Genomic DNA, 25,472 nt, shown 5'->3' on the forward strand with positions numbered 1-25,472 from the left:
AAGGTGCTGCTGGGCAGTGGTGGCAGAGGCAGAAGGATCTCTGTGGGTTTGAGGCCAGCCTGTCTACAAAGCAAGTTCCAGGACAACCAGGGCTACACAGAAACCCTGTCTCACAAAGCAAAAATAAATAAATTAATTAAATAAGAGATTAAAAAATTGAAGTGCTTTAATTCAAACCCAAGCCTTCTGGCACATTTTCACACTGCACTATATAGATAGTTGATGATTCCCCTGTGATTGTGGGTCTGATGGGCTATGGCTGCCTCTGCTCAGCCTCTTTAAGATCTCAGACTATATATAGCTAGTTTGGGACTAGATTGAAATTAAAAGTCCAAAGTTAGATTTCTGTAGACTGCTTATCCATTTTGTGCTCTTACAAAATCAGAAAGTTGTAAGTTTGAATTATGCTTAAGTAAGACGGCTTGTACTTCTAAGGTCACATCCTCAGGTTCCGGGTAGATTTGACATTTAAGGGAATACAGTTCTGTAAGGAGGGACAGGAGACATCTGGAATTCGAGGAATCTCCAGAGCCTGCTGCATTCCTGTGGAAGAGACAAGCATATAAGGACCCAAGCATTGGATGGGGGAGGGAGAGAGGGAAGGAGGGAGGACCAGGATTCCACTGCAGGGAAGGATATTCCCTCTACTCCCCTTCCTATGGAATGGGCCTGGAGACTCAGGACAGGGCCCTAACTGCAGAACCTGTTTAACTCTGTGCGTATGATAGGTGCCCAGGCCACAGACATCATTAGCAAAGCTTCCTGGATGGCTTTTCTTCAACACAGGCTATCACTTAACCCTTTGGAGGCATTGGCTGGGGTAATTGAGGATGCAGGGCTTCTCGGAGCTTAGCATCAGTCCTACCTTGGCTGCTCAGGAGGAGGACAAGGTCCTACCATTCTGTTCCATTCCTAGCGCCAGCAGCCAGCAAGGCTTGCCCTACTGTGGATAAAGGAAGGAAGGGAATCTGTTCATCAGGGACCCTTATCTCTATGGTCAGGTACTTCCGGGTGGGTATCCCAGCCATCACACCTCCCAGAGAAATCTTGAGCAAGGTCACACCTCCTGTACCCAGTCTAAGCTTTACCTCTCCTCTCCTATAAAGTAGAAGTAACATTCTGGTTGTGCCCACATCAGGAAGAGAAAACTAGGTAAACTTGAGGGTGTGAATCCTTCCTGTACCCAATAGTGGGTTTGGGCCTGCCACACAACAGGTGGCTTATAAGGTCTTGCTGAAGAGAAACAATGCTGTCAGCACTAATACTACCCTGCTCCTGAGCGCTCGCTGCCAGGTCTCCCCGCAGAAATTCTTTTGTGTTGCTCCATGAACATACGTGCCTCTACAAGTGGAGGCTCATGGAGTAGCCAGGAGCGCAGGAAAGGTGCTTCAGGCTTTGAGTGCTCACATGACCCATCGACGTATACCAACACTCCGCGCTCTGTCTGGGGAGTTGAGCTCTGCCCCTCACACGGCTAGGGGTGTGTATGTAAACTCAGGGTCCCGCGAATCTGAGTCAAACTCCTCTGTTTGCAGATCCAACTCCACTGCTATCACTGTGGGTTCTGTCCCCAGCACACAGCTGGGTCTTGCTCACTTCTGAGCCTTTGTACATGCTGTCCTTCACTAAATAACCATCCTGCCCTCTATGCACAGGTACTTCCTGTTCTGAGGAAATACTCCATAGCCCCAGGGCCCCTTCTCTGGTATCTGATGACACTGAGGCCTTGTGGAAGTGGATGGAGGGTCATCTTAGCTCCTGGGTGGAGTAGGAAATGCAGGTGGACTTTCTTAATGATCGTTCCCTTCCATTTCCATTTCTGATGAGGGCACCTCTTAATTTCACAGGCAGAAGATTCTGCTGTATTCACTTCATAATTTACGAAGCCACACTGAATTTGTGTGTGTGTGTGTGGGGGGGGGTGTCAGAGTATGTACACTAGCTTCTTCTTAGCATGACTTTTCCTTACTCAAGAGAGTCAAGAGAAACCAAACTGTCTGGCTATTTGTTTAAGCCAAAAAATGTTGGAAGAATTTTGTTTGGGAAGACAGGCTTAGGTTTTCGGTCAGAACTATGCTCCCTCTGGAATTGCATGGTTGGATGTCCAGGCATATTTTAAAAGCTTGGTGACCACCCAAGTCTTTGAGCCTTCTGCATGGATGCTCTGAGGTCACACTCCTCCGGAATCCCTCACACAGCGGGGCTGCTCGTTGCATCAGGAGTGGTACTTCCACAGAGCAGCTACATCTGACTATGAATAGATGTTTTTTCCTCTCTTTCTTGGACACATGAATGGCAGTCTCCCTCCTGCAGTCCCCGAGGCTGACCTGTGTGTAAAACTCCAGTACGGACATCACAATAGGGTCATCCATTCCTGTTTGCATGGGCACCGCTCAGCAAGGCTCAAAGAGACAGGTTGCTGGCTGCTGTGACTCAGGGGGCCTCCTGAGGGGTTCCTGGGCCCTGGTCTATAAAGGCTGCTAAGTGTACTGAAGAAATTGGACTTCACCAAAAAGCAGCAGTAGCCGAGACTGTCTCCAGTCTGCGGTGGCTGCTGCCTAAACGGGGCCTCTGGTCACTGTGAATAGTGTTTCTCTTAAAATGGGAAGATTGCTGGGGACCAGCCAGTACTCACTACAGGGTGGAGCTGAGCTGTCTGGTCAGGTCACCTGATTTTCACCTAGCTCAGGTAGCCTTCCTCTGTGTTTCGGCTTTCTTCTTTCGCAGAATGGCAATACTGGTATATCTGTCTCACAAGATGCTAAAGGGATTCAGTTATTATTCAAGCTCATGGAATTGAGCTTGGTACAGAGTTGATAAATGAGGGTAAACTGGGCGCCAGGGACTTACTTATGGTCACGTAGCTAGCCTGTGGGGCAGCCAGGGCTGCAGCACATGATGTGCTGTCTCGTGGACACGTCCCTTCCTTCCTGCTCAGACTTTCTCAACTGTCTTCTGCAGAGGAAGTCCCATGACCCTCAGCCACAGGAATTCTAGCACCAGTGTCTGGAGTCTCCTTGGCTGGCTGGGGCCTCTCTGCTATCTGCTGTTCAGATGCTGTTTTTCCACATCTTTCTTACAAAGCTTTGGAGGGTCTCTCCTGTCCTTGCAAATAGAAAAATTAACCCTTTGGACAGGAGTCTGAAGACTTAATATGTGTCCCTGCTGTGTGCCCCTGAAACAGCCAGCCCGTGCACCCCACCCCCAGCAGCCTATTGCTTTGTCTGTTGTCTGACCTGCCCACCTGTGATTGCTACAGAAGTAGGCCAGCCATGTGGTGCTACCCCAAACACAGGTGGCTGTGGATGGTCAGGGTAATTGCTGATTAAACAAAAGCCCATGACGCATCCTTCTAGGAAATGAGGCACACCCCCAGAAATGCCACCCGCTTCCTCTGTCTTGCTGCCTCAAAGGTTATCTGAGTCACCAGCACTTTCCCCAGTCTCCCAGGACACGGAAGTGCACAGCCACCACTCTGAGCTGAGGCTAGATGGCTGGGGTGTCGCCTCTGCGGGCACCAGGGTATCAGGACTGAGTAGCTCCCTTGTTTCTATTGTGCGGCCAGCCACAAGCTCTGACAGCTCCAGCCCAGGGTGTGGGTATGACTCTTACGGGGGTGGGGGTGGGGGTGGGGGGGAATGGTGCCTGCAGACTTCCCAAGCTACAGTTTCCACATCTGTGAAGCATATAGATAGAGAAGCCTCATCAGTGCATGGGGGCTGGACCGTGTTCAGTCTTCCTGTCTTCTTACCGGAGAAAACCTGGCTGTCACCTGGGATCACACTAGGCCACAACAGGTGTTGGTATATTGTTTGAGAGGGAGACTTGGCCAGGCCAAGAGGCTTACAGGAGACCATATTCTATCAGAGGCATTGAGAGCTTAACCCTTTTAGAGCCCCAAGGGGAAAGATACAGAGCAAGGGAGCCAGGAGCCCAGACCAGAACCCAGGACATCTGACACATAGTCTCCTGCTCCTCCTCTTCTTGGATGACCCAGCACCAACAGGGGACTGTCTGGCTTGCATGGGAGCTCCTAGGCAGAGGCCATAGCAAGCCAGTGGTCAGGCAACTTTGATGCCTGAGACATGTTGTGTGTCACAGTCCCTTCTAGCTTTCTTTCCTCATCTCAGCGGTGGACCCCATTCCTGCCCCCACCTGTCTTCCAAGGCTGTCAGGAGCTCCCAAAAGGTGGTGTGGGTGACTGTCCCTCTGCAGACCTCCAGGAGTGCCACATACAAACAAAGAATGTGTCATCAGTTAGTGGGATGTGTTTATGTCTCTGACCCATACTGTCCAATAAAAAGAGGTTGCTCAGTGTTGAACAACAAGTGACAATAGCCAGTTTCTTAAGCACCTGTGGTATGCCAGACATCACCAGGTAGCGTCCTGTAAGGTATGATAATCTTCGAATACCCGAAGAGCTTAGGTGTGTGCTCATGTTACACAGAGGGAGGCTGGGGCTCAGAAATACTGTGCTCAAAGACACACCGTGCAGCAAGGAGTCCTCAGCCTCTGGGTCTTCTCTCATGATCCTGATGTACTGCTGGAGCACCCCTTCCCTCCCTAGAGAACGTTTAACAAAGCAATCTGGGAGGTCTCTGTACAAACCTTTCATTTATACAGTTTGCTGATTTCTTCCCGTGGTTAAGTTCAGCTGTCCCACCAAGTCCCTAAGAACTTACCAGGAAGTACCATAAGCCAAGTAGTAGACAGCTCAGTTTACCTCCATGTCCCACCCTTGCAACGTAACACCCCCACCCACCCTACTCCTACCGTGCCTCGAGGAGTATACCTGGGCTTCAAGGAATAATTGTATCTAGATGCCCTTAGACATCCCCCTGACCCAGGTCCTGTAGCCTGTGTATCACACAAAGACCTGGCAGGTGGATAAACCCAGAGGACGGACGGGTCTGCAGCTAGGATATGCAGGCCCACCAGCCCCTCCGTGTGCCATATTCCTGCCAGGCCCGGAGCAGAGCCCTGTAAATGCAGGATATAATGGACAATAAAAGTCGTCGGAAAATAGTGACTCTCCTAGGACCATAGTCATCCCTGCCACACGCTGCCTGCCAGAACCGTGAGCCCTGTGATCATGAGGCACGATCGTCATGTAAATATATAGGGTCTCTTGCCAGTCCCAGCCAAGATTTATGTTATTAAAGCAGTGGGGGAGGGGCATCTTAGATTCATTCTGGTAACTTGTGAAACGCAGTCTCCATCTCTGATGTGTTCCAGCTTCAGGAGGATGAAGAGGGTGATGGGTAGGAAGTGCACCAGAGACCCTGAGTGCCCTAGGCCTGGAGTTCCCAGGAGAGTGAGGAATGGCTTAACGGTGAAGAATTGTTTGCAGACTTGGTGTTGAGTTCTTGAGTAAGCACTGTTTAGCTCTGAAATTTGTCCTCAGTGTCTCAGTAACCATACACGAGCTCCTATGTGAACTTCCGCCCTGACAGTCTACAGCAGGTGTTTACCAGCACATTCTCACACAGTCTTTCAACAACCCCACAGGGTGGGTGCTGAAAGGCCTCTGTTTTCAGAAGACAGGATTATAGATGTTAGCCAGGGCCACATTCAGGTAGCTGAACAAAGGCAGCATGGGATCTGAACCCAGAGCTCTCAGACTCCAGAGCCTGGACTAAAGAAGCCTCCTTGATCCCTCCAAACAGCACAGTGAAGCACTTTGGTCAGGTTGTCCCCAACCCCACCCATTCTCTCAGAAGGCTGGGATTCGGCTCACCCAAGGGTGGTTGCAGATCTGAGCTCTCAGCCAAGCTCTGCTTCCAGCTAGAACGCAGTGGGCAAGGCTGCTTCGTCATCCGCAGGCACACAAGACTGCCTTGCAGGGTGACTTTGTGAGCGTACTCAGTGCCAGTGTCCTCGACTGGTCTGATCCAGCAGCTGATAGTTAGGGGAACTCTGGGTGTAGTGTTCTTTGCATGCATCACGTCCACAGCAGGCCTGGGAGCCTCCACATGGCCAGAGAACAGATCCTCTTTGCTCTACGAGGCCTAGAGGAGCTGCTTTCCTCCTAGCAGCAGACATACCAGCTCAGTTTCAGGATATCCTAGTGGGTCACAAACCCTCCATCGCACAGAAAGGATCATCCCCAGACCCATGTTGTAGGTGGGGGGTCTGAGGCCCAGAGACAGTCTTGGAGTTTCCTGTGACCAAGCAGCCCTGTGAGTACCCAGGTTGTACGTCCTGGGCCACCATGCTTTGTATAACACAACCCAGAGCCAGAGTCCCTCAGGCGGGGTTAAAAGTAGCCACCTATTAGGGACTAGGGAGATGGACCAAGTGGATAAAACATTTGCTAAGTAAGCATGAGGAACAACATCCAGACCCCCAGCCCCGAAATTAGCACCACACTTGAAACGGTGTGGCGGTCTAGCTTGGGAGACAGACAGAGGAACCCTGTGTCAGCGAATAAAGTGGGGAGTGGAGAAAGGTACTGACTACAAACTCTGGTCTAGGAGCTCGTGTATGGTTACTGAGACACTGGGTGTGTGAACATACACCCAGATCACACATGCTGCACCCTCACACATGCAAGACAAAAACTTAACCGTTGGGGGAGGGGGGCTGGCTACGTGTTCCAGCTCTAACTCAGGTCTGGCAAGTGTCTGATCAGGAGGGACACAGGACGTAGCTGCAGAGCTTGTGACTAGGTGACCGCGTGGGTGGACAGGATTGGACTAAGGAGACAGTGCCACTGGATATTGTAAACTCTGTCACTCTCAGTAGGCCCTCACCCACCTTGCCTGGAACCTTCTCTATGAACCAGACTAATAAGGTCATAGAAGACACAGATCTTTGAGCACCTCCTCCTTGGGAGAATCCTGTACCCCCAGACCTGGCCCTGGAGTTCAGCCCCTGTGATGGCTGGCCTGGGCCCAGCAACTGTCACCAAGGGAGCCGGCAGTAGGCATATGCCCGACAGTTGGGGCCAGCAGGGAAGGTGTGTTGGCAGGAGGCCGAGCCCTTGTGCCAGAGTCTGGCACAGCACGGCCTCTGGAGCTTCAGCCGCCATATGCCAGTGTCAGTCCTCACAGCAGTGCTACTGCAGATGGGGTGCAGGGTAGAAGTGGCCCTTGTTCTGGAGAAGGCGGGGGTAGGCTGTGGGGTGAAGCCTGGAGCAGGCCCGGGGCAGTAGATGCTATTCTCACCCTATAAGAACACAGGGGACATGGCGGCCTTTAGAAGAGCCACAACTTGAACCTAGACTGCCACTGTGCCTTTGAATCATCTGTGTCCTCTGCTGGTAACCCAGGTCCCCTCAGTCCAGCCCTGCCCACCTCTCCAGCTATTGAGTCTTGGGGGATGGAGGGTTACTGGTGGCAAGAAGCTGTGTGTGACCACTCTTGCCTCTTCTTGAGGCACTGTTAGATGCTTTTCTGGCCTGTGGCCCCAGTAAGAACAGGGGCTTTTTGTCTGTGGCATCCTGGGTTTCCCAGTTGTCAGCACGGTTTCTGTGTAGAAGAGGCAGCTGGAAGGGCTTGCAGAAGAGGGGGAGGAGAAAGGAAGCCTGGGAACGCTCGAAGACTGCAGTTCCTGGACCTATATGGCCTTGTTTTAAAGAGCAAAGCACAGTTCTAGAGTAAGGATGGAATCAGAACAAAACAATGACCCCACTGTTTGGGTGTCTGCTGGGAGCCAGGCTCAGAGCTGAGCACTTTTGACCCCTGTAATGTCATATAGTCCTCCAGCATTCTGGGAGAGTAGATGCTGTCCTTGTCCCCATTTAACCTATGAGAAGACCTGGGCACATAGTGGGGGATGCGGCAAAGCCAGGGCTCAAGACCAGCGTTGGTGTTTGGCAAACCCTCTTTGATAGGTCTCGTCCAGCATACAAACAATAGGAAGGGCCCAGCTTTTATTTTTAGTAAAAACTCGTCCCCTTATGCGTGTTAGTGCATCCATGTGTATTATCAGCACATACGGGGGTCCAGAGGACAACCTCAAGGGTTAGCCCTTGCTATCTACCTGATTTGAGTGTCTTGTTTGTGGCTGCATGCACTAAGCTCGCTGGGCTGCAAGCCTCCAGGGATTCTCACCATCTCACAGAAGGGGCCGTGGAGTATAGGCTCACGTCTTACCGTGTCCAGCTGACTTGGCTTCTAGGGATCTGAACTTAAGTCCTCACACTTGCTCGGTGAGCCTTTTCCTCACTAAGCCCATGAAGGGCTACGCTATTAAAGGGTCAACAAGGACTGTTACACTTGGTGGGATGGAACGCGGGGATAAGGGAAGGATCTCTCTTCCCTCCTGGAATCCAGTGTCCAAATGCCAGGTGAGGGATGGGAGTGATTGCCTGGAGGAGAAATCCCTTTGATGGAGTTGTAGAGGGCATGATGTCGACTTGGGGGCAGAAGGGATAATATCTCCAGGTTTATATGGCCCTATTATGTTTATAGTCCCAGGTGACCTCTGCCTCAGTTTCCCGGTGGATAAAATGAGGAGCTGACCAGTCCATCCCAGAGCAGATTTCAAGCTACTTGCATTGGACTCTATACCATCTTGTGGCCACTGCCACTATCTTGTATTCCCTGGTAAGCAGGAGGCTCTGTAGGGGTTGTGACAAGTTCCATTCACCATGGAGGTGGCAGTCCCAGCTATTTTTGGAGCAGTGCGAGATGGGGGAGTTTCCTTTTGGTGGTGTCTGGGGACAAAAGTCTTCGGAAGGGGAAGTCCCCAGCCCAGCACAGGCAGAAGGGGCCAGTGTCCCTCTCCCACATTGGCACAGAGAGGCCATTTGGATTCCTGGGGGCTTTGGGCATTGTGCCAGTCCTCAACCCTCAGCTAAGTAGACTTGCCCTGTGGCTGCTCACTTCAGGAGGTACCAGACCAGCCAGTCCCCTGCCACTGGGAGCTTCGTCTCCCTTTTCTGCACTTGTATTCCCAAGGGCTTGTCCAGTGACAGGAGCTGGATCGCAGAGACCTCCAGCTCTTGAACTGAGAGGGTTTCCAGATCTAGCCGCACCTCTGCTCTCCACGGTTTCCCCAGCTGCTTGCCAGCAGAGGCAGCCAAAAAGGGTGGCACTGCCACTAGCCTGAGAGACCTTTGCCACTGCTGTGGGGCATGGCAGGTGCTGCCAGCCAGGATCCTGTTAAGCAGTCCCCAGGCTTTGGTAGAACTCCTGGCATAGTGGTGGGGACAAGTGGAGCACATGTCCCTGGGGTGGAATCTGAAGCCAGGAGTAGGTGGCCCCTAGGGCTGGCTGACACTCTGCTTGGAACAGACCTTGAGTCTGGGGCCCATAGGGGCTGCTCTGTTGGTTTTCTCCACCTCCTTCCGTTGGTTGTAGGAATAATAGTGTCTGAGAAGGACACGGGGATAGATGGAGTTCTATTCTTCAAGAATTTCTGCCCTGAAATGTGTCTCTGTGGCTCTGTCCAGTCTCTTCTTTTGAAGCCACTGGTAGCCTTTATCTAACAGTCGTCTACCCACTGAGCCCTGGCTGACTGACTTGGTCTCTACCTTTGAGGGAAGGGTAACTTCACAAAGGACCAGAGCCAAGGGGCTAGCGACACACTGCAGACAGGGGAGGGAATCTGAGAGTGCTGCCTGGAGGAGGCTGTACAGTTGGGTATTAGGGTAGGAGTGAATTTTGCCAGGAGACCATTTACTTCAGACATAGAAGAGCCTGCCAATGTCTGGAGGAAAATTCATTCCTGAGGTACAGTAGGAACCTTGGAGTAGGAGATCCTAGCTTCTGGCTCCTAGTGTCTTCCCAAGATCACTTCAGACTTTTGAAGAGAGTCAGGGCTGGGGCCACACAGGTCCCACTGTTTACCAACTTAATAGGTCATCTAACGTCCTGTGTCTCAGTTTCCTTATCTATTAAATGGGGGTTGCAGACATCTATGGGGAGGGGGGATGTGTGCAAGGCACACACTTAGTAGATCTCAGCTTTATCTTGAGTAATTTCAACCAGGGCCTCCCCCACAGGACTCCACCCTCCCATTCTTCCTCCAAGAAAAGGGTGAGAATGTCTGAGCCCCTTTGTTACCCAGAAGGTAACTGGTATGTGACCAGGAGCTAGTGTTGATTTTCACAAGTCCTGGGAACTTGTGTCTGTGAGGTATAGGTTTGTTTTGAATGTTAACTTCTCTTATCTTCAGCCATAGGGATTACAAGGCTTTGAGGAAGGGCCACTGGCCTGGGAGAGTGCACGTTAGCCATAGCTGTAGCTGCATCCCGGGGTTGCATTCCTTCATTCCGTCTGTCCTTGCGTGCATTCATGCAGATGGCCATAGGAAGACTTGGTTTCAAGCGTCAGTTGTTCCTGTTGCCTCCTGTGTAACTTTGGGCAGCCACTCAACCAATCTGACTTTCATCTCCTCCTCAGCATGTGGGTTCCAGCAGTCACATGGAGTAAACATGACACTCACCGTGTCACTGTCACAGTTCCCCCAATAACTGGTCCATATGCCACATACTCAGTCTGCCTCTCACCAGCAGAGTCTTTGGAGCCTCAGTTCCCTCATCTGCACAGTGGGGGGCAGTGGCACCTCATCTGCGGATGTTGGTTAATGCTGAAGCTGTACCAGCTTGACCCCATAAGTGACTAGGAGCTGGTACCTGCTGTGTCTTCTTGCTGGGCCGTGGACCTCCAGCTCTAGACTGTGCTTTGAGTAGTGGGCACCCAAGCTACGTTTCTGTCATTAGGATCTAGGTGGACACATCTGCTCTAGGTGTGGTCATCTCTCCCAAAGACAGCATCTAGGACCCACCAGCCTTGTGAGGGTTGATGTTCAGCAGTTTGTAAAGGTAGAACTTACTTGGAGATGAAGGCCCCAGAAATTGGGAGGCAAATCTCAGGTGGCAGTCCTGGGAGAAAGGCCAATTGCAACTTCAAGTCCAACCTACGACAGCCTACAGCCTCCTCTGTCTCCTTAGGGTTCCTGCCACGTGAGAGAGGGCTTCGTTCAAGGCCGGGCAGAATGACCACAATTCATATAAAGAAAGGCATGTGTAGTGTGACTTGGGGCAAGTGTCTGCCCCTGACTGCACCTCAGCCCCCATGGATACCCTTTGTACAGGCAATGCTCACAGTGGCCAGAGCGTCCAGCACTTTCCACGGAACGTGTGATCGGTCAGGATGGGGTGTTCCAGGTTCATCTCTGGCTCCCTGGTACAGACATGACAACTCTTTGTTGCTCTAGGTGAGAGGTCACATGGTGTATGCCCAGCACAGCACCTCAGAGCGAACACATCTGCCCACTTTAGAGGAAAGACAGTCTGAGATGGTTCAGTAAGGCCTGTGGCTCTGGGTCACATTCCACAGATTTTTGACCCCTGCTTGGGCTTGGCAGCCACTGACTCATTTTTCTGCAACTTGGCAGGGGCTGGAGGATCCTGGAATCCCCACGGTGACTGGGCCAGGAGACTCCCCATATTGCTCAAAGCATTTCCTCGGGGCTGTCTCTGCACTCCACACTCCACATCTCCCTCCAGATGTCCTTACCTGCATCCGACTGTGGAAGAAAGAAATAGGTTTTTCTGTAGAGATGTGCAGTGTGAGGAGGTTGGGTATTACAGAATGCAGCTCTCTTTAAGTCCTGCCCTGCTGTGACTCCCTGGGGACCAAAAGCCCTGGAAGGAGGGCCACTGAAGTCTGAACTCAAATTCTCATCTGTAGCTTATTGGGCATACAGCTTTGAGCCTCAGTTCCCCTACCAATTATGAGTTTCCCAAAAGCCTTGAGGACGAGTGGGAAAGACCTGGCCCATTAAAAAGGACCCCCCCCCAATCCCTGCTGGACTCCTTCCATCTGGGGTGTTCCTCTTGGTGTTTGTCAGGCTGGGCTGTCTTCCTCTCCGCCTTGGGGAACACTGTGGCAGGTGTGACTGGACTCTGCATGAGTCTGCATGTCACTGAATGCTGGGGGGGAGTAGGGGGGCATTGCTAGAGGAGATAAATGTGGACCCTAGCTGGGTGTGATCTGGAACACAGTGCCTCTGTAGGTTCTGCCCAGTAGCCTCTGTTGGACGAAAGACCCCTTGTGAGCACTGGCCCTAGGGTGCTCCACAACCCCCAAACTTACACATTGACCCTACACCATGGCTCTCTCATGGAGACAGGGCGTGTTCTACAGAGCGCCACTGAGAAAGAGGACAGTGTGGCAGCCTCAGGAAAGGATGCCACCTTAGGTCTCCTGCTAACCCCACTGCTTATCCATGCGACCTGGGCAAGCCTTTTAACCTCCCCGTGCCTCGGTTTCCTCATCTGTTCAGTAGCCTGATTGCAGCCTCTGTCTCATGGAGTTGTGTTAAAGTTTACAGGATGAAGAGCATATTAAAGGCCCATGAATAATTGTCATTGTTATCTGTTATTTCAGAGGTGGCTTGGTCCCCTTTATTGAAGTCCTGGCACCTCAAGTAAGGTCCTCTAGCTGTTTGGGGGCCTGACCCAGTGAGATTTGCCCAGGGTCCCAGCTAGTCTGTGAAAGAGTGCAGATTTACATGCTCCCCGCCCCCCTGCCCCATCCCCAAACACCTGGGGCTGGAGCTAGGTGAGGCCGGATGAGGGAAGGGGAGTTCAGAGACAGGGTCCAGACATGCGGGGAGGCAGAAGAGATAACATGAGTGGCCAGGACAGGGCAGCCTGTGGGCCCATTCTGGAGCCTTCTAAGATAAAGATGGAACCTTCTCCTGAAGACAGTTCTCCAGCTTTTTCCCAGAGGTCCCCCTAAGGGCAGAGGACGGTGAACATGTCACCCTGAGGGATGCGGAGGGTGTTGGCCGCATCAGCTGCTAAGCTCTTCAAATTCATGCGCATTTTACATCGGGCTCAGTCTTATACCCAGTTTGTTGTCTCAGGCTTTCCCCCCTGAGTAACAACAGCGCCCGAGGAAGCTTCTCCATGCTTCTCTGTTTATCCTGGGGCTTTTTGTACCCAGCTCCTCCACCATGTCACCCTGAGGGGCAGGAGAGGTGCTGAGGTAGGTTGTTCAGCCAGACCGTGGGAAGACGGAAGATTCTGGAGCATCTGGGTCAATCGGCATCCCCTGGAAGACCTGCACAGAAGGACTGGGGAAGGGACAGACCCACCCATGATACCATGTGTCCTCAGTCAGACTGTTTATGTGTATCTCCACACATGAGGGAAAGCCACTCAAAGGTAGTTAATGTCACTGGCAGTAGAAATCCACATGAACTACGCTGGCCTTGGCAGAGGCCCTGCTGCCTCACTTTCTGTTTTTGACTTTATGTGCTGTGGGGTAGATAAATGCCCCAAAGATCGGTGAGGGGCTGGGGAGATAGTGTGGTTGGTAAAGTCCTTGCTGCACAAACATAAGGACCTGAGTTCAGTCCCTCACAACCAAACATAAAGAAGGGAAATTATTGATGAGAACACCACTGTCGACCTCTGCCCTCTACTCACACCCACATATACACACCCACACACATATTTGTGCCCACTCAAAGACAGTGAGGTTACAGAACTGTCCAGGGATGCAGGAAGAATGATGCTGGAGGCCAGGGTTCCTGCTATAGTGGACTAGGTGCCCTTGATGTACCCGGAAGTTATAAACACACCTGGCATTGATGTGGCTGGTAACTGATTTAGAGGGGTCAGGGAGTGACTTGCAGTCTGACCAGATCTGCAGGATATCGGTTCTAACAACAGTGGTGGTGTTGATTCCTGTATCACTGCTGGTGAGACATGTTGGGACTGTTAAATGGCAGAGCCCAGTGGGAGGTTATTAGGTCATAGGGGAACTGCCTCCAGGAAGGATTGTTTCTTATGAGATTAAATTATTTATAAAACCTCAAGTCTGACCCCTGGATGTTAGACTGTCTGGTTCCTGTCCTGGGAAAAGGACAGCCATGGAATCTGTCTTTTTCCCAGGAGCCTCTGCCAGGGTTCCTGCCAGTGCTGAGCAGGCCCTTGACTCTCCAAAACCGTGAGCTCAATAAAACTTTTGTTTATAAAGTTATGCAGACTTGGGCATTTGTGGTATAGTAACAGAAAATGAGCTAGTTCAAATGGTCTCTTCGCTAGGGCCTTGCAGTGTAGATTACACATACGTGAGACAGGACTGACCAGCGTGTGTGCTTTTTCCCTTGAGATGATAGGAAGGTCATTCATGATTCATAGGGACTTCTGGCTCTCCAGGGACCTTAGTACAGCTGTTCAGGAGCCTGGGTCAGAACCCCTGGATATTCAGACTAGGATTGGAACACAAAGCGTGTGTCTGTAGATGCTTCAGGGTTTCCTTTACCTGAGCTACACTCACGCCTCTGTATATGCCTCTTGGGATCCCAAGCCCAAGCCTGGCCTGTGGAAGGTGTTGAAGACATACTACAGGGTACATGCAGGCTTTCCCACACAAGAGAATCATTCCCCCAGCCAGAAAATACCCATGCATGTCAGCCTTGGTGGGGAAGCTAGAAGCTGCCTCTAGCACCAGAAGTAGAAGACACTTCTGGTGGTAGAGTACCCTCCGGAGTGTTACATCCTAGACTGGTCACTTGTGAACTAAGTGACCATGAGCAGAGTAACATCTGTACCTCTGCCCTCCCATCTGTAAAATGGAACCGGTGACCAGGAGGAGAAAGTGACCAGGTTCCTATTTTCTGTTGCAGCTTGTGACCTCGTGAGGCTGGCATGCAGGATGGCAGGACAGCCCAGCCACATGCCTCATGGAGGGAGCCCGAACCACCTCTGCCATGCGCTGGGGCCTGCACCCCCTCCAGACCCACAGGTAAGCAAGCCCATTCTCTTGTGTCCCAGACACTGAGGATCCTTTGTTCGACCTTTCCTACCTGCAGGGAGCTGTGTGGCATGTCTATACAGACATCTCCTTGGATGCTTCCAAGCCTGGGGTGTAGCCTGTACTTAATTCAAAGATGTTTGGTTTCCACTGAGGGGCAGCTCCGTGTCTGCAGCTCTGTGCAAGAAGAGAAACTCGGGGATGGACAGAAATTTCTTGTGTATACCGAGCCACCGTCGACCTCTGTTTTGGTCTGAATTGTGTTTGACCCTCTTCGGTCTTATGGTCTAGAGATGGTCTCTCTGTGCCCAGCTCACCCTGGCTTTTGATGCCTTAGAGGGTCCGGTTGCCTTTGGTTCTGCTCTAAAGGTGGCTTTGAGTGCCTTTGCACACTGTTCCCTGACCTAGAATGCCCTTCCCAGTTTCCCTCCAAGCCACAAGGCCAGATACTACTCTCTGAGGAGACTTCCTTGACCCACTCCTGTGGTGTATACCCCTCATGCACATGCATTCCCCCACACCTGTGTACACGCCCCCCACATGGCCCTGGTCTTCGGATCTTCACTCCTGCAGGAGCCTTCTATACCTGCTGGATAGCGGATGTCTCTAGCCCCGTGCACAGAAGCATGCTCTATACCACTGAGTCAGCAACATAATCTATACTTCAAGATACATCTTTATGTGCAGTGACCCCCCCTAGGCTGTGGCTATATGAGGCAGGCCCGGATCAGCTCTCAGGGAACATGTAGCCTCCTGGGATGGAAACATTAAAATACCCAACAGAAGGAAACCCCATGGCTCCAGAGCCCCCAGCAAAGCAACTGAGAGGGCAGACCTCTGTAAGAAAGGGACAGGCAGTTGCCTGGAGGGTGGCAAGCTTGGTACCTGCTCCAGATCCTTTAGGACCCTGTGGGCAGGGTCAGCTTGTTCCCTAAGGCCATAAGACCTACATCAGAGAGAGATTGAAGACAGATATTCCTGCTCCGTGGGAAACTGTCACAGCTTCTGACACCCTAGTTCTGGGTGGAGGACTAAGGGTCTGCCCACTGTGCAAATTTTAAACTGCACAGACAGCTGCTCAGGGAGTCAGGTGGGTTTTGAATTTGTATTTGCTTGCAGTCTTGCAGTGATGTGATCTATGGCATAGGGCTACGTCAGCCCAAGAGAGTATCCTACTGCAGACCCACACAAAGATGGCACCTGAGCTCCTGGCCAGTGTGTGCAAGTATGTAGACTGTCCTAGGACAACTGTGCCATTTGCGCTGGATGTGGCGGTCCATTTCCAGGTAGAGTCTGGGGAGGCTCAGCTCTTGAGCTGGGCCAGGACACGATGCTGATGGCCGGGGCAGCAGGGCCTGCTTAGGTAATGTAGCCATTTGTCACATTAAGTCATTCACTAACAATCGAATCCCCCTTGATTAATCTCCCAGAATTAGCCAGTTGCATTTTGAGCAATTAGGGTTAATTACAGGCTCATTTGGCAGAGGAGAGAGGCCCGTAATTATTTCTCGTGCGAGGCGAGGCGAGGCGAGGAGGCAGCGGTGACAGTGTCCTCGGCAGCTTGTCGCACATGTTGGAGTGGGTGATGACATAGTTAAGTGTAATTAGATGCAATCACTCAGTGTCGGCTGCTCTGGCAGTGGCTGTCAGGCAAGGATGCCCTGATCCCACCTGTACACCTGACCAGGCTTGAATACCTGGTGCATGGCTAAGTGTGCTGTGCCAGCTCCAGGCTGGGATGGAGGTAGAGGCCATGCACATCCTCAGTCCTCTCAATGCTTATGTCTTGACCACATCTGGGGAGTATGGACCAAGCCTGGCCATGTCAGCATCCCGAAATGCTTGGAACGGAGTGGAGTCATGTCTCTTATGGCAGGAGGCATGTGACCCAGCAGGGCATCCGTAGAACAGGGAATGAGGCTGTACCTGCTCTGAGGATGGGAACAAAGTGTCTCAGCCTTAGTTTTCTCATCTGTAGAGTGGGGATAATGCCAGCACCACCATCCTGAGACATCTGTAAAGTCTAAACAACATGATGCACTTTAAACATCCATCATGGTACTCCACGCCATGGATGTCGAGGAAATGCCACTTGTAGACCCTTCATTTGTTCATTCATTTGTTTACTTTCTGGTTATTCAAGAGTTTTTCTGGCCCTGGCTGTCCTGGAGTAGATGATGACATAGTTAAACGTAATTAGATGCATCAAACTCACAGAGATCCATCTGTCTCTACCTCCCGAGTGCTGGGATTAAAGGTGTGCCCCAACACGCCCGGCTGTAGACTTTACTTTTATAGTTGAAAAATTATTATGAATTACTTCATAGCCAGAGCTCTCACAGTTGCGTTTGCCCTCTGGAGGCAGAAAGGTCAGGAGCTCCTCACAGTCTGCTGGCTTTGTTAACAGTCTAGGCCCAAAGCTAGTGGTCTAACAGAAACTAAGAGAGCCATCAGCACATGGAAATCTGTTTTCTGAATCCTACTGTTGGCCTGTGAGGTCCACATACCCTGAGAAAGGCCAAGTTTTAGCTGACATTCTAGGAATGGACATACAGAGTCGAGAAGGGGAAACCCACGAAGAATGACGCAGATTGTATAAAAGGGGAAGGCTTTCTTGTGTGAGAAGTCCCTGCTGACATGTCTACAGAAACTTGCTCTGGGCAAGCTGAGTTCACTTCTATTTGGAGAGAGGCATGTGCATACTCTGCAGGGGTCTGGGGGGCAGCTGTTCATGGGTGTGTTCCACAGACCAAAATCTATAAGCAAACCCTCCCAAAGAGGTGATGGTGGATGGGTAAAGTTTAATGACCAAATACTGTCAGCTATTGAAACTCAAGGAGCTGGGAAGACAGCTCAGTCAATAAGTGTACCTGCCACGTAAGCAGGACCTGAGTTCAGGTTTTAACAGCCACATAAAAGCTGTACATAGTGGCAGACTTCTGTAACCCAGAACCAGTAAAGGGGGAGACATGTGAGTCTCTGGGGTTCACTGACTATCCAGCCCAGATGAATTTGGTGAGCTCTGACTTCTGTGAGAGACCCTGTCTCAAAATTTAGAGAATGATTGACATGTACCCTCCATGTGCACACACACACACACACACACACACACACACACATACATACTCTCTCTCTCACACACACACATACACTCACACACACACACACACTCATACACACATACATACACATAGACACACTCACACACACATAGACACACACTCATACACACATACATACACATAGACAAACTCACACACACATAGACACACACTCACACACAGACACACACACTCACACACAGACACACACTCACACACAGACACACACACACATACACTCACACACAGACACATACACATACACACACACTCATACACACAGACACACACACTCACACACACAGACACACATACTCACACACAGACAGACACACATACAAACTCACACATAGACATACACACACAGACACACACACACTCACACACAAACACACACACACCTTCAGCCAAAAGCAGAGAACCAGTGCTTGGTCACTTGAATTGAGACCATAGCAAAGGAAGAGTCCATTGTGGGTTCTAGAAAGGTCCCTGAGAGCTGAGGCCTGAAGCTAAAGGAGGGTAACATGGGGGCAGAGGGAGTGGTATCCACAGGGAAGTGGAACTGTAGAAGATGGAAATGGAGAAGGGCTTCCAGCTGCGCTCTCACCTAGCGAGGGTACCAAGGTCGTCCCATGGAGGGGGAACTGCAGTCTGGATTTTCAATGCCAGTCGTAGTGTCTGTGCTACGAGCAGTTCCGTGGTGTGTCTGTGAGCTGATGGTTCACGAAGCTCTAGTAGGCTCCTGAGCTGATGGTGGCAATGATGAATCGGGCTGACAGTGCTGTCTCAGAGAAGAAGTAGCCAGTGCTCCATTTCACTGGAAGGTGATCTGCTGTCTTGCTCGCCAGGGCAGTAAGAATGAAGATTGGCTTTGGGTTTGAAATCGGCCACTCTGCTGAGAGAGGTTGGCCTTGCAAGGTGTCTGACAATGTGGACTCTTTGTAAATTGAGCCCTTTTGTGCAATGCATATTTAAAACATTTCGCTTCGTAGAAACCCAGTCTCCTGTAAGTTCCCTATACACATGATGTCAGATGTCTTTAAAGGTGAAATTCGTTTACAGAAAATGTCATGCTGATGAAGTGTGCTTTTTAAAATCATAGAAACAGTTGCCTTAAAATTAATGATGCATCACCAGTGTGAGGGAGAAGAGGCCCATCCAGTGTAAAGATGATTAAAATTCAGGTCAGAAGTCTGACTTAGTCAGGCTAAATTTTTTAATGAGATTTCAGAAAATTAATTGGGCGAATGCATTTTTATCCTTCTAACGTGTAATTTTATGTTCCTGTTTAGGGAGTGAGCATAGGGGAGGAAAGGGTTTGTCGATGGCAGAGGCGTTTCGTGGTTCAAACATTTTAAACTCAAATTAGCAAAGGGGCTTGGGGGGGCGGGGGGCATGTATTTCTGGCCTAATTTGATCTGACTTGGAAAAGAAAGCCTGGGTTTCTCTGGGTTTTCTGAGGTAGGATGAGTGTCCCAAGGGAATCATCACCCATTATCCCCTATACGTCCTGCCTGGGCCCCAGAAAACTAGTGACATTTCTAGGAAGGATGCAGTTGGGGACAGTGACCACGGACCTCAGCTGTCTTCTTGACTCCTGCCCACCAGGTTGCTCCTACTGTTTGTGGTCATGCTTATAGAGAAGGAAGTCCCTCTTCTTCCTTCCCCTCCTCCCCCTCCCCCTCCTTCTCCCCCTCCTCCCCCTCCCCCTCCTCCCCCTCCTCCTCCAGACCCACACCATCCTCTGTCTGCAGAGCAGGCCTTCTCCTTGAGGCCACTGTGCTAGGATGCAGTGTGTGGGATTGTTGCAGGGTCAGCAGCCTAGCCTCTTCATAGCCCAGGTCAACTCGATGTCTCTTCTGTCTTTGAGGGACAACTGAGGGCCATCCCTCCCCACTAGGAATGACTTCCCATTGAATACAGTACAGCCCTAATGAACGGAGGACAGGCTCAGAGACACTCGGATGCATGGCAAACTGGATCATGCCAAGGATAACCTGGGTTGGGAAACGGGCCTGCTGAGGCAGGGCAATATACAGTCCTTGGCCTGGAGTGCAGGAAGACTCTCCACCCTTCCTCTCTCCTTGGAGTTAATCAGGGTCAGGACTCTCATGCTGAAGAGCCCTTGTGTGATGAGATGCCCAACACTTGAGCAGAGGCTACCCCAAGGGTACTGTGCCCAGCAGTTGACTGGCGGTCTCCCACCCAGTGGCCTGGACCACCCCCCACCTTCAGAGTACTGTTCAAACTTCACTACAGAAAACCATTCTGGAGCTGGGATGAATGGAGTGTTGACAGGAAATGCAAACATGGCCCATCCGGATGCAGATGTGAGTTAGAACCTCAGCCTCAATCACCCTACAACTACTACCGCATCTGTTAGATTTTGGGCAGTGTGGTCTCCTGTCACAGAGGTCTCTGTCCTAATGAGAAGAAGGCCTGTCTGTGTTCACAGAACAAGTAACTTTGGTGATCACTCTGCTACATCCTCCACTGTACCAGGGAGATGCTGAGGCCCAAGAGAGGAGAGCATCACCCAGGACCACTATCAGCACAGCCCAGGGTCAGACACACAACTCAAGTCCCTGATGTACTGGCCTAGGCTTGCAGAAAGAGTTCTTCCATAGGCTGCAGGGCATTCGTAGCGACTCTCAAGTACCACACAGTCAGTCATTGTCACCTCCACAGGTCTGCTTCCATCCGAGGGTGCAGGAGCCACCTTGGCTCTTTCCGAGCGTGACTTCAGCTGTGCTCCTCCTTCCTGTAGTTGGCAGTGCAGCTTCACTCCTCATGGAGCCTTGGAGGAGAAGCAGAGAGTGGGCGCCGGCTCTGCCGCACCCCACCTGCCCTCACTCTCCAGCAGTGGAGCCCCACTCGGGTCTCTCTGAGGTGGCGGCTGTACTGTGTCAGGCATGCTCGGGGAAGCTTGGGAAGTGCTCACTTGGTGAGTAGGTGGTGTACTGGCAATTCCTTAAGAGTCTGCCAGGTAGACACCATCTTCCTCTGGTGTGAGTCTGCAGTCAGGGATCTCTCCAAACCATCTGCCACTGGTACTCAAGATTTCAGAGTCAAGTCAGCCCTACATTGACCTTGCTGGGGGAAGCAGGCAGATGATCATGGGCTGGCAGGAGGGCATCCACAGTCTCCTAGTGTTGAGGTTTAGTCTGTTGAGATGTATTGAAATGTTAAATGTACAGAGGGGAAAGGGGCAAAGCCTGGTTGCCCCAGAGACAAGAGAGTCCCAAGTAGACCCAAGTGATGCTACGTGACCTTGCCCTCAAGTTATTTCTGGTTGGTGAATAAAGATGCCTACAGCCTATAGCTGGGCAGAATTGAGAGAGGCAGGGCTTGGAGTCGGAAGAGACCACGGGGAAAGAGAGAGAGAGAGGAAGGTGGAGAGAGGAGAAGCTACCATGGGGTATGAATCTGAAGATAATGGCCATGTGGTTTGGCTAATTGGAGTTTAGAGCAGCCCAGACAAAACATGGCAGGTCATATAGTGGGATCATCGATTGGGAAATAGACATAATAGAGGATAGATATCTGCTCAGCTCTAGTGCTCACTGAGGCCTGTTATAAATATAAAGGTGCTGTGTCTTTTATCCCAGAACTGAATGGTAAAAGGCAGGGTAGAAACCCAGGATTGGGGTTAGGTATTTTCAACAGCATCCTTGGCCAGGTCCCTCTGTTCCATCATGGCTTTCAGGGCCTGGTTCTGCAGTCTCCACAAAGTCTGGTTTCTCTGTGTCACTGTGATGGGAGCAAATTGTCCAGAGAAGCTCAGAAGTAAGCTACACACGTGAAACTTGTGTCCCCTTTCTGATGGGCAGTGACTGTCCTAGTTAACAGTGACTAAGAGTGTCAGGACAATGACTATGGTGGAAGGGGCTGGTGAGCCTAGAGTGAGACTAGAATTGTTCTGACACTTGTCACACGCTCTACTTTTCAAGATATTGTTGGGGATGGGGAGTGAAATCTATTCTTTGCTTAGAGGGTGCTACTGGGTGCTGGGGTTCCAGCCCTAGATTTTTCCCCTCAGCCCAGCTGATCACCAATGCCTTTGTCTCCTACAGAGGCATCCAAACACCCTGTCTTTTCGCTGCTCACTGGCAGACTTCCAGATTGAGAAGAAGATTGGCCGAGGACAGTTCAGTGAGGTTTACAAGGCCACCTGCCTGCTGGACAGGAAGACAGTGGCTCTGAAGAAGGTGCAGGTGAGTTCGGGGCGAGTGGCTTCACTGTGACCCTAACCTATTAGGGGGCCTCAAGTTTAGTCCATGGTAAAACATAAAGGAAAAGAAAAATATGCACACATTAGGCACCTACTGTGTACGGGGATGTGGTCAGAAACTAGAGCCTGACAGTTTCTAGGGCTAGGATTATTCTCTCGTTTTTCAGATGAGGAAAATAGTAGCAACTCACTAACACTACCTACATCAGGCTTTTGCCTCAAAGGGGCCAACCTGCCCTCGGTGAGCCTTCTAAATGCAGGGGAGGTAAACGGTAGCAAAGTCAGGCTGGGAAGCACACAGCATGTGCCTAGAATCCCTACTCCACCCCACCCAGACTGCCTAAGCCCATTATTCTGCTGGTTCTCCTACAGGGTAAGTGCCTTGGGTACAGGAGACCTGGACCAGGGGTGAGGGGTGGAGAGGGGGTGTTGCTCAGCTAGGCACCCATGGGAGAATGGAAAGACACAGCTGCATGGTGTCAGCATTGACTTGTGATTCTCTTTGGAGCGCTGGGGCATGAGGCTCCCGCAGTTGAGATACTGTCTGCTCTTCCCTTTCCAAATGGCATTCTGGGCCATCACGCTTCTTTTGCCTAATGGCTGCTGTGCTGAGACATCGGCAACAGCTGCCTTTGGTCTGTCCCTACACGTCTTATGCTTCAGGTTTCTGGTTAAGGAGCACTGACAACAGGCCATTTATCACGGTGCCACCTTAGCAAGCCTCAGAGGCTGTGGGCCTCAGTCCCGGCTCTGTGAGCTGGATACAGTGACTCTCACCACATAGGGAGCATCATGGGATCAAGCGAACCCGGCAACATGACATAGTTTCTGACTCGTGCTTTTGCTGCGAGAGTCGGGGCTCTGGGTCCTTAGCAAGAAGGAGGGTGAGCAGGCATGCTTGAATCATGGGCACTGGGATTAACTGTTCCGTTTCTGGCTTCTTGCCCTAGATCTTTGAAATGATGGATGCCAAAGCCAGGCAGGATTGTGTCAAAGAAATTGGTCTCCTAAAGGTGAGTGGCCCGCATCAAGCCAATCTTGGTTGACCTTCTGCCAAGGTTACTGTAGGTCAAGTCTCCTGGACCTATTAGGATAGCACACATGAGCAGCAGGTGTGTCTGAGGTAGTCCCCTCCTTCCCAGTGATCTCCATGTTGATTTCCCCAGAGCTGGAGATAGAACTTTCTGGACCCAAGCGGGAGGGTGAGAAAGTTAGAAAGCCTTGGGTCACACTCCTGATGTCTTCCTTTCTAAGCTATGTGACCTTTCACAAGTGGCTTAATGAGTAAAGAACAGTTGACATGCAAGCCACCTGTCTTCTGTTCCCACATCCATGTAAAGACAGTGGAACTAATTCCATAAGATTATCCTCTGACCCCCCCCCCACAGATACCGTGACATACACACACCCACACACATCACACACACACAACAGTAATAATGAAGAAGAAGTGTAGGGCTGAAGAGATGGCTCAGCAGCTAAGAGCACTGGCTGCTCTTCCAGAGGACCTGGGTTCAATTCCCAACACTCACCTGGCAGCTCACAACTGTCTGTAACTCCAGTTTCAGAGGGTCTGACACCCTCAAACAGGCATGCATGAGGCAAAATATCAATGCACGTATAACCCCGATGATAAAAATAAATAACAAAAACCTGTAATCTTCTCTGACCACAACTGAAGCTAGGGTTAGCCCCCAATGACCTTCTCAAAACAACCACAAAACGATTCAGGAGACAGAGAAGAATTTGAACAGGGTGCTGGGACAATATGGACCTGCTGATGAGAAAGAGTGAGCTGTAACTCCTGCCTCACACCGTACACACACGGCTGTGAGATGGATTAGTCTGAAAATAAAATTAAAGATTAAAGTCAGGAATAGTTCTGTAGTTTGTGAGCAGATGTGAAAGTTAGAGCTGAGCCAGGTGTGCTGTCATCCACGTATAATTACAGCGCAGACAACTGCCAGTTAAAAGCCAGCCTGGGCTATATAGTGAACACCAGGCCAGCCTGAGCTAAGCTACAGGATGAGATCCCCAAACAAAACACAAACTAAGGCTCTAATTGAATGTTTGTAGAGGAAAACTGTAGGGACTCATTATAGGTGGAGGACACAGAGGTCTCCCCAGATACAGGGCATTAGCCATGAAAGAAGGCTAGAATGGTTTTCCTGTCATACCACCATCCAAAGATGAAAACCCAAGTCACAGGTGGGAGACAATCCCAGCACACCTTATCACCTCATCAGCAAAAGCCTTGTGTATATGTATGCCGACAGATCAACACTGGTAAGCACATAATCCAGGGTCTAATCCAGTCTGATCTGTTGAGTGTTTTCAGGGTTCCAGGTCCCTACTCCACCTTACCCCATGCCCAGTTCCATTAGCTCCTAGCACCCCCTGGGCTGTGCTGGCCTCTCCTAGCATGACATCTTCGCACAATTCTTCATTCTCATCAGACCTGAGGATGAGCAGGATCATTCCTGCTGGCTCAGACTAGCTGGGCTCAAAAACTTGTGGAGCATTTAGAAACCACGCTGTCAGTCAGACCGGGGCTATCCGCTGATGTCTGAGCAGTGCCAACCCCACTGTAGCAATATTGGGAATCCTCTCTTGCTCCCCAAGACCCAGTAGCCATGTAGGTAGTGTCACCACCAGGGAGGGTCCTCTTCGAGATGGAGCTGATTTTTACCACCCTGCTTGGGCTCCACGCACTTCCTCATGGTGCAGTCCAGACTGGAGAGCCGGTCAGAGGCACTTAGGGTGGGAAGGAATTCTTAGTTTCCAAGGGACTGCTGAGACACTGAGAAAGAACAAAAGAGCAGAAGGAATGCTTCTGTGAACCCCTGAGCTGAGCCCGCCCACTCATCGCTGGCGACTCCCCCTTCTGGTGCAGCAACTAAACCATCCGAACATCATTAAGTATCTGGATTCCTTCATCGAAGACAATGAACTGAACATTGTGCTGGAGTTGGCTGACGCGGGTGACCTCTCACAGATGATTAAGGTCAGGAGCCTGGAGTGGGGCAGCCTCCTCTCAGTGTGCCTGGGCGGGGGGCGGGGGTGTTATGAAGGCTCCTTCATGTCCCTGTGATAGCTTGGCCTGCCTCTGACCCCAGCACCTATGTGGGGTACCCTTGTCTTCCTTCAGGCTTGAGGGGGTGCACAGAACAAGGTAGAATAATCCCTAGATAGGATGGTGCTTGGGTTAGGGCTAAGTCACACAGAAGGGACCCTGCTCCAGCCCAGAGCACTTGGGGGCACTTTTCTCACCAGAAGGAACAGGAACAGTCAACACCTCCAAAGGTCAGACTCTTTGTTTCTGTTTTAGGGTTACTATTGCTGTGATGAAACACCAGGGCCAATAGCAAATTTGGAAAGGACAGGGCTTATTTAGTTTACACTTCCACATCACTGTTCATC

The 25,472-nt window shown here is 51.0% G+C and overlaps 1 protein-coding gene across 1 annotated transcript in view; it reads left to right on the plus strand.

Annotated features, from left to right (window-relative positions):
- Nucleotides 1-25,472, plus strand: part of NEK6 (NIMA related kinase 6) — a 65,615-nt gene that overhangs the window by 18,813 nt on the left and 21,330 nt on the right. The window contains exons 2-5 of the mRNA XM_080927012.1: nt 14,593-14,711; nt 21,895-22,035; nt 23,003-23,065; nt 24,946-25,056. Of these exons, the coding sequence (XP_080783138.1) occupies nt 14,622-14,711; nt 21,895-22,035; nt 23,003-23,065; nt 24,946-25,056 (405 nt within the window). The 5' untranslated portion in view covers nt 14,593-14,621. The remainder of the gene's footprint in view (nt 1-14,592; nt 14,712-21,894; nt 22,036-23,002; nt 23,066-24,945; nt 25,057-25,472) is intronic.

Source organism: Micromys minutus, assembly GCF_963924665.1.
Source record: "Micromys minutus genome assembly, chromosome: 13".
Taxonomy (NCBI): Eukaryota; Metazoa; Chordata; class Mammalia; order Rodentia; family Muridae; genus Micromys; species Micromys minutus.